Here is a 12,829-nt window from a genome sequence, read left to right as displayed (position 1 = left end):
GTTTTGCTTCTTCCCTGACTAAACTCTTCTCATTAAGTAGTGTTTCAGTGATATTACCATGTGGCACAAGTTTAGTCAAAGCCAAATTCAACAACAACAACAACAACAACAAATTCATTAAAGTGATCAATACTTATGTAGCATGTTCTCTGCTGCACTTCCTATGGTCCCAAGCTCAGTTCCAACTTAGTCCACACTGAAAGGGCAAGCTGTACGTATGAGTCCTCCCACGGGCTGGGCCTTTTTCACTTTGGGTGGAAAAAGATTCAGTAATTACACCAGTTCTGGAGAAATATATATAAAGCTGTATAGTAATGTCTCTAAGGACTGGGCTGTCTGTGTTCCTCACTTGGAGAAATCTGAAAGTCCATAGGGAAGTGTGTTTTAAAGTATGTGGAGGCAAGATTGTCTATAATATGAGACAGAAGCTGACTGCGAGGTAATTGACAAGAGTTGAGAATTTAGAAACTAAACAAACACAAAAATATCTAAGAGGAGAAATGTATTGAGTTCCCCGAGTACAGTTATGTTCAATGAAAAAAAAAAGTCTTTTAATATTAGTGTTCCTCCACTTAACTCAAATCCACTTGATGACACTAACTCTGACTCTATGCCCCTCCCTGGCAACACAGACTGACCCTCTCAGTTCCCCTAGGTTAATTACACAACATCTGTCAACAGCTGTTCTCAGAGGATGACCTTCACCCCTTTATCCATTTAACCTCCCAGCCCAAGCTTTTCACCAAAAATTGTTACTCAAAATAACACTCTAAAAAAGAAAAAAATATTTCCTTTGGAATTTGGGCTCACTACTTAGCAAGCTCACTGGCTTGCAGATGACATTATCTTCCAGTTTCTCTTGGCTTGTTTTTTTTCTTACTTCTTAAGGAAAAGAGAAAGTCTGCTCCCCTAAGGCAGGATTTGGGTTTCCTACAAAGCTTCTGCCCTAGATTTATTAAAAGCCCACACTTCCCACCATCAGGAACTGGACCTATGTGTAGTAATCTGGGGTCAGAACAGTTGCTGCTTTTCAGCAGCTGAACAGACTACCCCAAATCTTTAAGTTACAAAAGTCTTAGTTACCTATCATCCTACTAAGTGCTGTACTGTGAGTGTGTAATTTTTGGCTTTCCTTTTGTGAATGGAGTTCAAATGGATGCTTCTCTCATGAAATCATCTTAGTGGAGTCTCAGATGGCAGCTGTTTTCAGTTTCAGCTCTAATCCAATTCTAATATTGAGAATTACTATTTTATCTTTCCTCTTACTTTGGCTTCAGTTGTAGGATTATGCCTGGTAGGGAATACTGCATTTCTTCAGAATCTTCACTATTTAAAGAATGTCCTTACAGAGATTGTTTTACTGACTAATAGTTTTTCCTATGGAGACTAAGTTAGTGTTTTATGCTCACATTTTAATTTGAGAATGTACTTTTCTCTGTGCCATACACTGAATTTACTTAATTTTTCTTTCTTGTTTAATTTGAATATCCACGCTTAGGAACCTAGAAATAAATCACAATAAATACTCAAGCCCAAAATTCTTTGTGTGCAGTGTTATACACTATATTTTATATTGAATTGCAGAACACCAATTTTTAATTTTAGAGTTGAGTAGTAAAATCCTACCTGTGTAGGTGAAAACCATATCCTTTTCCTGAACTGATATTGGGTGATTTTTGAGCCTGAATGTACAATGAATTTTAAAAATAAAAAGATGTAATGTCTGTCCTGAAAGTTCTTATTATGTATAACACATCATTGGAATGAATGTGTGAAAGAAATGAGTAGAAGATAATTTAATAGAGTCATCCATATATATCCAGTGATTGTAATGATGAGTAAATTTTGTGTTTACATTCCCCGTGTTTTTATCATTGGGGAATAAGATACCATATTGTACATCATACCACTTTTCTAACTTCTGAATTACCAGCAGCGAGTGGTTTAGGCATAGGAAAAATAAATATTTTCTTTCCTATTAATCACTTATAATGGTGCCTCTGCTTTAACTTATCTTTTATCATTGTACTCAATCAAAATTTGACTTTTAGAACATAAACTTGGGAAAACAAAATACTCCTCTTAATCACAAAATAAAATAAATAAACCTTCTCTTACCTGATTTTAATTTTAATTTTAAAATAGTAAGATATTTTAAATTCTGCATAGAATTTAAATAGAATTCGTATAGAATTCCATTCTAACCTACATATTTGACCTGCAGCATATTAAAATATTCATATCTAAGAATAAAACAATTATATGAATAACATTTTTATGTTATTCAGTTAGCATATTGCCTAGTCTTTAGTATCATTTAAAAAGGCAAAAAACGGTCTCTTATATGTATATTCTGCCACTAATTCTATCAATATTTTCCAAACTGAATATTTAAGTTTGATTAAATATGTGATAAAAGATGCTTGCCATATTTTCCTGTTAATTTTTCTGTTAATTTTCAAGGGGAATTCCTGTTAAATTTTTTTTTCCTGTTAATTTTCTAAGGGAATTCAAGGTCATCATGGTGCAAAAGGAGAGGTATGTTTCTCATGTATTATGCTCTCTCTGTTGAGTTGTCATTGCTTGGATTTTTAATACACATTAAATCTAGCAACTGAAACCACAAACAGAAAATGTCTTTCCTGTTCTTGCATAGTTCCTAAATATTGACATTCAGGATGTGTAGTCATTTAATTAGATATGAAATGTTATGTATTTGCCAACATTATTGGTTCATTATTGTATCTCTGGCACTATGCATTTTGCCTATACAATATACTCAATAAATAGTAGATACTTGTAGGGTTGGATGGATGAGTGGATGGATGGATAAATGACAGTTTAAGATGATATGAAATTTCCGTCCTGATGAGTAACAGACTTTCACAACTGTTTCCAATATAACTCGTATATTCATATTCATATCCTTGAGGGCATTTAAGATGTAATTAGACTTCTTAAAATATCTAAATAGAATGTTTGAAGATTTCTTTTGCTTTTAGAAAGGTGAAAAGGGAGAACCTGGTGTCAGAGGTGCCATTGGACCGAAAGGAGAATCTGGGATGGATGGCCTGATGGGGCCTGTGGGTCCCCGGGGGCAACCTGGAGAAACAGGTCCTCAGGGACCTCCAGGGTTCGATGGGAAACCTGTATGTATTCTGCTTTCTTTCATAATTTTCATATTTTCATTACTTTTTACTTGGTATGTACACGTTATAACCCCTAATAATTTGATGCAGGGAAGAGAGTTTTCAGAACAGTTTATTCGAGAAATTTGCACTGATGTATTAAGAGGTAAGTCTCAGAGTTTTAAATGACTTTGTTAAAAGTAATAATTTTTTGATAGAAATTAGAAAAGATATAAGATAATGAAAAATATAAAGAACATTTATAAACCCTTGTCTTTTTTTTTTTCTGGGTAGGTATATTTATAAAGATGAAATAATACTTTTGTAATAATTTAAATAAAGTAATTTATTATTATTTCACAATTAAATAAATTTTCTGATGCAATTATAATTTAGCTCTTGAATTTGGATGTCTGTAATTCATCATTTTTTGCATGTGTGTGTGTGGAGAGCACATTCACTTTGTCCTCCAATTTAAAGCAAATGATAAAATTGCACAGAGAAATGGATATTTACATAGTTAATTTTTTTAGAAGTGAAATTATTGGCCAAAAGATATGCATCTGTAAATTTAAAAAAAATTATTAGAGTTAGTGTTACCTGCCACTTATGTTATTTAAACATAAGTGGGGGGTTCTTTGTTTTTAAGTCCAGCTACCAGTCTTACTTCAGAGTGGAAGAACCCACAATTGTGATCATTGCCAGTCCCAACATGGTTCCCCTGGTATTCCTGGGCCACCTGGTCCTACAGGCCCAGAAGGTCCCCGAGGATTTCCTGGTTTGCCGGGAAGAGATGGTGTTCCTGGATTAATGGGTGCTCCTGGACGCCCAGGTGCTAGAGGATTAAAAGGTACTTAGTTTGTGTACATAAGCAAATGAACAACAAAAAAGTATTTTTTGTATCCACACCTTAAATTCCTTTAATAGGAAAGAGTTCATCTTTGTTTTCATGATGACAAAAAAACATTTGTAAATCCCTTAGTCTTTAAATAACTTATCAGCTGAGTTAAAGAACACTAATTCTATTTTCTTGAAGCAATGTTTTCAAGCAAGAAGAGACAGGTCAAAGTTATGAAACATATAAAGTTACAAATTAGAAAATGTTGACAACACACTTAGAAATTTTACTTGAATCTAATAAGGTCTTTAAATAGAAAATCAGAGATGCTGTTTTGACTTTGGTAACTTTCTGTTACCAAAAATTATTCAATTTTTTTATTATAAAGTTGTTTTGCAGCCAAACTTTCTATTAGCCCATAACTTACTTCTCTTTGCCCTTGAGTATTTATGTAGAATGTTGGTTGATAATTCTTCTTTTTTAATATTATATTAACAATTTAGATGTTTCATCAAAGTAATAAAAAACAACTGTGATTAACAGAAAGGGCTAGTAATCCCAGACCATTTTCCTTTTTTAATATTTAACCCCCATTAAATACTTCTAAACCACCAATAATTATATAAATTTTTGCTTAAAATATTTTGTTTTCCATTAGTAATAGTAGCTAGATGGCAAGCTATTTTAAAAAGATTTATTTTTTCTTTCAATGTGTATATTAACAGCTTTGAAAGGAACAATCTAGGATGCAGTGATTTTACAGGATAAATGAGTTTACTTCCATTTTTAACACTGCAGGCCTACCAGGAAAAAATGGGGCAAAGGGGAACCAAGGGTTTGGGTACCCTGGACAGCAAGGTCCACCTGGTCCACCAGGTAAGATTTGGTATATACTCATAAGAGATGTGGCACATTTTGCTTTAAGAAAATCATCATAAATCTTTGTCAAGTAATTTGAAACTAAGACTCTTAAATCACCCTCTGCTAGCTGTATTATTTAAGTTTGCCACGCTTCAGTTCCCTCATTTGTAAAATTGTGATATATCTACATTATGACATTATTGGAAGATTAAATGACTTAATGCATGCAATGCTTTCATAACAGTACTTGACAATCGTAGTTATGTTTTCAATAAATATGTACTGTTATTATTATTTTAGATGATGCTATCACCTCATTAGGATTTTTAGTGAATCAAATAATTTAATACTGTTTATGTAATGGTATTAAATTAGAACAATATCTACACTTAAAACAATATCTACAACTGTAGTTAAGTGGTAAATAAATGTTTATTAGTAGTACCAGCAGCAGGAAGTAGTAGTAGTATAGAAAGTGCCCCAAACTGCTCTGCTCTATGCCCTAACCTGAATATTTTGCTTTTATTTTGAGATATCAACTTTAAAAGGCGATCCTAAATTAACTCTCCTTTCTTTGCACATGGTCATTGAACTAATTAGTCTATCATTCACAAATTACTGCTATAATACCTATGTGTATTGATCATTATTATACTACAGTAATGATAATGTATTTAGATGTGCAAACTAAAAAATATGTATACTGGAAATAGTAATTTTTATTGAAAATATGGCATAAAAGTGACTTTGCTATAGCTGTAGCTTGTGTATATATCACCTGCTAATTTATAATAATGTTGACAAAAAAAATATGCTGAAAGGAAAAAATGAGTTTGGACAAATTGAAATAGAATGTTAGCTCAGTCTCTTAATCAGTAGCACAATTGCTATATCAATATAGCTTAGCTTAGTTTTACAAAAATTACTGATTACTTTTGGATGATCCTTTTTAAAGTGGGAGATATGTAGAATTAGCAAGGGAATACCTCCTCTTTTCACAGTAGTGCAAATCTGTACATTTTTCAAGAATTTTTTTTAGTTTAAATATCTTACAGAATCAGTTATATCACCATCAAAAACCAAACTCCTTTGTTCATATGTTGTTAATGTCTCATCTTAGGTCCAGAGGGCCCACCTGGGATAAGCAAAGAAGGTCCTCCAGGAGACCCAGGTCTCCCTGGCAAAGATGGAGATCACGGAAAACCTGGTATCCAAGGGCAACCAGGTCCCCCTGGCATCTGCGATCCATCACTATGTTTTAGTGTAATTGTCGGAAGAGATCCATTTAGAAAAGGACCAAACTATTAGTGTTTGATGCCTCATCCAGCAACCTAGGCATGGTGCTTTTCTTTTGTGGTCTTTTGCATCTCAGGAAGTAACCAACAGGAATCCCTTGAAAAGAAACTAAAGTACCTCGGTGTTTTTTATTATTCTTTTCCTTAAAGGAAAAATATATGCAAGGTCACACATGCTGATTTTAAAGGGCCCTCAGTAATTTGGAGCCTTTAGATTAGTAGCCTTAACTAAGTCTTAAGGGTTTCTTGTAAGTCCATTTGTTTTAATCCAAGTTGAATATAAAACACCTCCATTGCCTGTTAGCCAGTCCACTTCAGTCACTGTGAAATCTTTCACATTCCGCTTCCATGCAGCAGAGTATTTGAGTTCAGTTTCATGTCTGTGTAAATTTCATGTTTCATATTTTATAACTCATGCTTCTTCTACATTAGCAAAAATTGTACCTGGTCATTGGAAATAAGGTCAAGGCTGATATTCAGCTGGGACAGACCTTATTGCCATACCAGTCATTTACTCCAGTGTCTGTGCTTATTGGTTAGGGGCAATGGACTGATGTTGTTCAATGTTTTGAATGTTACCTCTGAATAAGATTAATATGTTTCCTATTTCATTTGCAAAGTATCAAATTCGATTAATGACTAAGGTAAGAAAGTATTGATTACACAAGGAATGATCAAAATAATGTAACATTGAAAGCATTTTAGAAAATGTTTCATTGTACCTGGTCATTACATTAAAAAAAAATAACAGAAGTTCAGAAATACTAAAATGACTTTCTTCTTTATACTTGCTGAGTAATTGGAATGTTCATTGTATGCCTTCATTTTCCATTTCATTTATAACATGTATATGTTCATATATGTTAACTTTCATTGTAGAAAAGCTAATGGGAATGAATGCTGTAGTTGAAAGGAAACTCCACAGCTTCTAGTATGTCTTGATATTTTAGTAGAGTTTAAAATATTATGAAGTCTTTGTGTACTGTACTTAATACTTTTAAAGGAACGTAATTGGAGCTGTGTCATTCTTATCATGCTCTAAATTTTGTTCATGCTTGTTATTCAAAATACAATAAAGTTTTCTACAGGCTTGATTGCAGTGTCTCTTTTTATACTTAATTTAACTGGTTGTTGAGTATATTATCCACACCAAATGGTCATTTATCCAATGGATATGTTTATTAAATTCTTTACCCTATTCTTAAATAACTGGTTCACCTGAAATAAGAACTTATAAATTCAGTTGATATGTGACTCACCTAAATAAGCACAGCAGCTTCTTCTTGGCCCAGAAATGACTGTTGATTGAAGCTGAGCTTTATAACATGCTATTCTACCACTCTGGTGAGGACCTTGAAGGAAAGTGAAGTCCATGACATTCAGTAGCTGAATTGGCATAAGGTTTATTTTGATTTCTGTCTCCAACAAAGCACCAGGTATCTGCTTAGGCCTAAGAATCCTACTGTTCCTGCTAATTATGGAATTTGCTGTTAAGACCTGGTAAAGAAGAATAGCTAGTTGGTATCATTTCCTCGTTCATTCAAGCAACATTCACCACATCGCCATTAAGTACCAGTCACTGTGCGAGGGATACATTGGTAGTACAGTTACAGAGTCTGGCCTGAGGGAACTCATGTCTAATGAGGCCCAGGTAAGTAAACAGGTAATAAATTCAGTCTAAGCAAGGAGAAAGTACTATAGAAATGTATAGGCTGATGCTGGGGACTGAACTGTATCCTTCCCAAGTTCATTTGTTGAATTCATAATCTCAATGAGACCATATTTGGAGATAGGGCTTTTAGGAGGTAATTAAAGTTAAATGAGTTCATAAAAGTAGGGTCCAAATTTAATAGGATTGAGGCCTTCTAAGAGGGAGATCTCTTTCTCTCTCTCTCCACACACATGCGTGCACACACATGCAAACATGCTCACACATATGATAAGCCATGTGAGCACACACTGATAAGCCAAAGCTTGAGATGAAGCTGGAAATCATTTTTTGATCCCCAGTAGAGGGCGCAAAATACATATATATACACATACACCAACACACACATACACACACAGAAATAAGGTATGATGACCTTTTTATATAAACTATCACTATATATATTTAGCTTGAACATTTTTTTAGTTTTATAAGTATGCTTAGATTCATATCCTTAAAATTTAATTATTCCAAAGAAGAAAAAAAAATTTGGTTTTCATAAGTTAAAACTACAGCTAATGAAGCCGTTTATATTAATGTCTTGACTATCTGCTTTACCTTTACATGGTTCATTTAATCTAATTCAACCATTCTGTCTAGGAGCTTCGATTAATTCTTCAGATTGACAGCTTCATTGTCACAAGAAAGGCTGGAATCTCACTCCTGGTATTCCTCAGTTACAGATCTGGCCCACAGGTTGGTATTTTAGCTGTGTTGTGCCTGGGAAGAGGCAGAAAGTTGTTCTTATCATTTTCTAGAGATTACAATGAGTAGTCAAGCCACACATCCTATAATCCTGGTACAGTACATTGTATAAAATGTCAACGCAAGAAATTAGCAGCTCTGTGGCTAAAAAAATTGAAAGCCTAAATTTTGAAGTCTGTGAGGTATGATGGGAGCACAGATTAAGAGTCTGTCTGTAGTTTTAAGGGAAAAGACTATAAATAAACACATACTTTAATTAAGATGAGCTGCAAAGATTTCTTTAGAATGTTTTAACAAAATTTTATCTTGAAAGCTATATAGAAATTTTATTATGTCCCAAAGAACGTATTTGAAATAAGGAACATTGCCATTTCTACTCACTAAATTACTTTTAAGTTCTGCTTTCCCAAAAGTAGGTCTTCACGGAGGAATTTTTCATAAATAGACTTCAAAACTCCCAAATCGATATCTTAAATGAAAATGGTAACTTGAAATTACTGACTGGAATATCATTCTGAATTAAGGAAGAACTGAGAAGCCAACAGTGCATTTCCATTGTGCCCCCAGTTCAACTGCCATTTAGAAATATAAAATTTGAAAAATGTCAATTGCTCTTATGGAATGAAATTCAAAGTGAAATTTTGAAAGAAATCATTTTGATAAAAAAGGTAAAGAGGTCTGTGACATGTGACCTCGGATGAATCATAAGTTTCCCTGAATTTATTTATTCTTTATCTCTAAAACAAAGGGCTTAAAATTACTATGTTTCTCAACAGGAAAGTGAGGATTTGCGTGAGACTTGGATTTAGAGGTAAATAAATTTGAAACTGTTTTTTCTATCTGTGACCTCTCCTAGGGATTTTCTAGTAACGAAATTGATTCTGTAAACTTTAACAATACCTTTAGTAATTTTGGAATTAACCGTATGATGTATATAAATTTTATGCATTTTACATATTACCTAGGAATATGGGAGAGTAAGGATTCAAACCTACGTCCTTTCATCTCCAAACACTAGACCATGTTCCATCATGTTGTCCCTTCCTATGAGAGCTAGAAACCAAGTTGTTGTAAGTATTTTACTCCCCTGTTTATTTTAAGCGATTTTCTCTATTTCTCCTCAGCTAAGAAATTCTTAGCTCTGAACTTTCCTTAAGAATTATTAAAAAGGAGAGGAGCTTGGCAACAGTGTCTAACTCACATGCTAGTTATTTGTGATATTAAAAGGTAAACTGAGGCATAGTAGAAACTTAAGAGTTTACTTGAGAAAAAAAAATAGATTGTTATTGGGGCAGCAACAAACCAGAAGTGCTTCAACAGGATCTGGGAAAAGATTTTTATAGAAGAGGTGGAAGCTAAGCAAGCAAATTATTTGATTGGCTATAGCTTAAGAAGTTGTCTTATTTGGGAAAACCTAGTTGACTGTTTATGATGGTTGTTCTTAGGTTTCGTTTTCTTAATCTTGAGGCATTTCAGGCTTAGGTTTGGTTTACTTATATAGGGTACAAAGGCATTGAAGCTACCTGAGTCTACTGACCTTGTTTAATTAACATTGGTCACCTCGCAAAGGCTCCTAGTGAAAACTTCCTTTTCTGTCAATATAATAAAACAAGTATTTCCAGATCTAGATATTAAGAAATGTATTTAATAACTCATTCTAAATGAGAAGTGAAGAAGTAATAGAAACTAAGAAAATTAATGTATTATGTGTAATATCAGAAATAGTAAGAAATATATTTTCTCAGGAGTCATAAAATTTTTGCAGTAGAAATAATTCATTGGACAATGAGTCTGAGGATTGATTGCCTAGTACTTTCGAGGGGAAAAGGAATTGATTGGCTCTTTCACAACTGAGGGGCAAAAGAGAAAGGGAGAAGCTTGCTTGGTGGGAAGTGACTCAGTAGGAAGAACACATCCTCAAGGTTAACTTGGGTGATGTTTAACTGTAGTCAGGAAATGTACTTCAAATATTATGCAGAAAGGAACCAATGAAAACACAAATGGTAGTGATTGAGGCTGGGATGGTCTTGCCATGAAGAATATATTTTTATCATAGCAATGGACTTACATAATTTAAAGGATGAAACTCCTTATGCCCACAAATGAAAAGATCGAAATGTCATTAATATCCTCCCATGTCTTGCTTCTGTATTTGTGTGTCCAGGGAAACAAAGGGTCTAGTTTTTAAAAATGGGATAACAGAGAAGAGTAAAGAGCAGAGTGTAATGTTGGAGGATTACTTTTATAATAGATCTTATGAATTAACTTACTATTTTTATATGCAAAATGTTCTGGTTAGCGTGTTATTTATGCAAATGTGCTCATTTGCATAATGCAGAAGAAAAAGTCTATGGTTGAAGATGGTATTTGTTGAGGATAAAAGGAAAGTATGTTAGGAACCAAGCAGACATTTTCTGATAAAATTTCTGAAACATCTAAGGTTCTTTATGTCTAATCTACCTGCCTGGAGATCCCTTCATTGATAATACATTTGCCTCCATTTAAGAAAACTTACTTTTCTTTATTAGCTTTTCTAAATGTGTCAGTAGATATTCTGGCTTTATTTAACTAACAAACACTTCTTCATGCCTTATCAAGAAATCAGAAGTAGGGCAAGATCTTTTTAAGCCTTCATAGGAATAAGTGGCACGCAGGTGGAAAAAGGGGGAACAAAAGAAAGTTGGGTCTGATTAGTTTTATGCCACATCATACCATGATTTTGTGACTTATTTTAAAACAATCTAGTTAAAATTTAAGAGGCATTATCTCACATAAGAAATGATCGCTGTCCCCTATAACACCTAGAGAATAAGATACGAATGCTATTGCCTATCCCCATGAAATGTTAATGGTAGGCAGATTTTAGAAAAAAAAAGTAACAGAGAACTGCTAAGCTCTTGAATTCTGTCATGGAGGACAGTTACATTAAGAAATCAGAAGGGAGCCATTACTAATAGCAGCTCCTATTGATTAAAAAACCTTCCTTCTTTAGTATTCACAGTTTCCTTAGGGCTAGGTAATATTCTTTTCATTTTATAAATAAAAATACTGAGCTTCATATGATTAGACAGTGATAAATCCAAGATCGAAACCCAGATCTGCCAGATCTCAAAACTGATGTGTTCAGTCTGAATATAACTAAAATTTGCTCTCTCTATAGCCCATACTACAATATAATGTTTAGCTGGTCTCTGAAGGCCATTGAATATATCTCTGTCTGTGTTCATCCGGCATAATTTTTCCCTGCTTTACAATTTATCTAGTTCAGTTGGAAAACATTGCACTACTTTTTTTTCCTGTCCTTTCTTTCAGAGTGAATATCCCATGTCAGTTTGGGGACCTCTCCTTAATGTTCTACTAACGTCCTATGCATTCCACCCATGATGGCATTTCTGTTTTTAACCCTGTTTTGAAATTGTTCTTTGTTGCTCTTTCTCATGAGTATGTGAGCTTGTTAAGGGCCAGCTTCATGTGGTGTTTGAAAATAGATTTTCAAGTATATCTCTTGCCAAGGCTTGATTTGAAATTCTTTTTGAACCTTACTTATTAATATAATAATAAATAATAATAAAATCATTATTAATATAATAATCAGATAAAGGAGCGTAATGGGGATGCCCATAAGCTGAGAATGTTGGTAAGTTGGGTAAGATTCTTGGTAGGATACCTGAAACACAGTAAGTACTCAACTATTAGCTGTCATTATTACAACTTCCTGATGATTGGCTTATTCTATGAAACTTTTCCAGTGATGAGAACAACACAGGGAAGCAAGGAAGGTCTTTAGCAGCACAGGTTTTGGACAGAACTGGCACTTCCTAACTGTGTGGCCTTGAATTTAGTGTGATAAGTACCAGTAGTCTCATTTCTGAAAAAAGAGTGGCAATAATACTCCCAGAAGATTATTTTTGAATGTGATAATTAATTTTAAAATACAGAACAAGTACCCAACACATAGTAGACACTCATTAAACGTGAGCTGTTATGATTACCAATGGAGCTAGTGATCTCAGGCTAGCCACCACCTTGTTTGTGGCTAGTTGCCAAAGTATTAGGACAAGTTTGACCTATGCAGACAATGATCAGATATCATCTCAAACTTTGATCCTCTTTCTCTAACCTGCTATATAACAGAATTAATGAAGCTCATAGGAATACTCTACCATCACTTAATTGTGAATGTATAAACCAGAATTTGGTATGTTCGCCCTTCTACTTAGATAACATTATCTCCATTGGTAGCATCATCGTTACCTCGGATCAGCTAGGCAGTTGCTCTCTTTTTACACTAACT

General features: G+C 33.9%; 1 protein-coding gene across 6 annotated transcripts in view; it reads left to right on the top strand.

Annotated features, from left to right (window-relative positions):
• COL21A1 (collagen type XXI alpha 1 chain) overlaps window positions 1-10,097 on the top strand; it is a 343,061-nt gene extending 332,964 nt beyond the window's left edge. For 3 of the 6 annotated variants that reach the window (XM_036230969.1, XM_016145688.2, XM_016145689.2), the window contains 6 exons: window positions 2,506-2,538; window positions 3,003-3,149; window positions 3,240-3,294; window positions 3,778-3,978; window positions 4,765-4,842; window positions 5,948-10,086. In XM_036230969.1, the coding sequence (XP_036086862.1) occupies window positions 2,506-2,538; window positions 3,003-3,149; window positions 3,240-3,294; window positions 3,778-3,978; window positions 4,765-4,842; window positions 5,948-6,135 (702 nt within the window). In that variant the 3' untranslated portion in view covers window positions 6,136-10,086. Of the gene's footprint in view, window positions 1-2,505; window positions 2,539-3,002; window positions 3,150-3,239; window positions 3,295-3,777; window positions 3,979-4,764; window positions 4,843-5,947 lie in introns of all 6 variants that reach the window. The other 3 variants (XM_016145686.2, XM_016145687.2, XM_036230926.1) reach the window with 2 other exon arrangements.
• The last annotated feature ends 2,732 nt before the right edge of the window (window positions 10,098-12,829 follow it).

The sequence above is a fragment of the Rousettus aegyptiacus genome, unplaced genomic scaffold, assembly GCF_014176215.1.
Source record: "Rousettus aegyptiacus isolate mRouAeg1 unplaced genomic scaffold, mRouAeg1.p scaffold_m13_p_1, whole genome shotgun sequence".
Lineage (NCBI taxonomy): Eukaryota > Metazoa > Chordata > Mammalia > Chiroptera > Pteropodidae > Rousettus > Rousettus aegyptiacus.
This window is presented reverse-complemented; position numbering and strand designations above follow the sequence as displayed.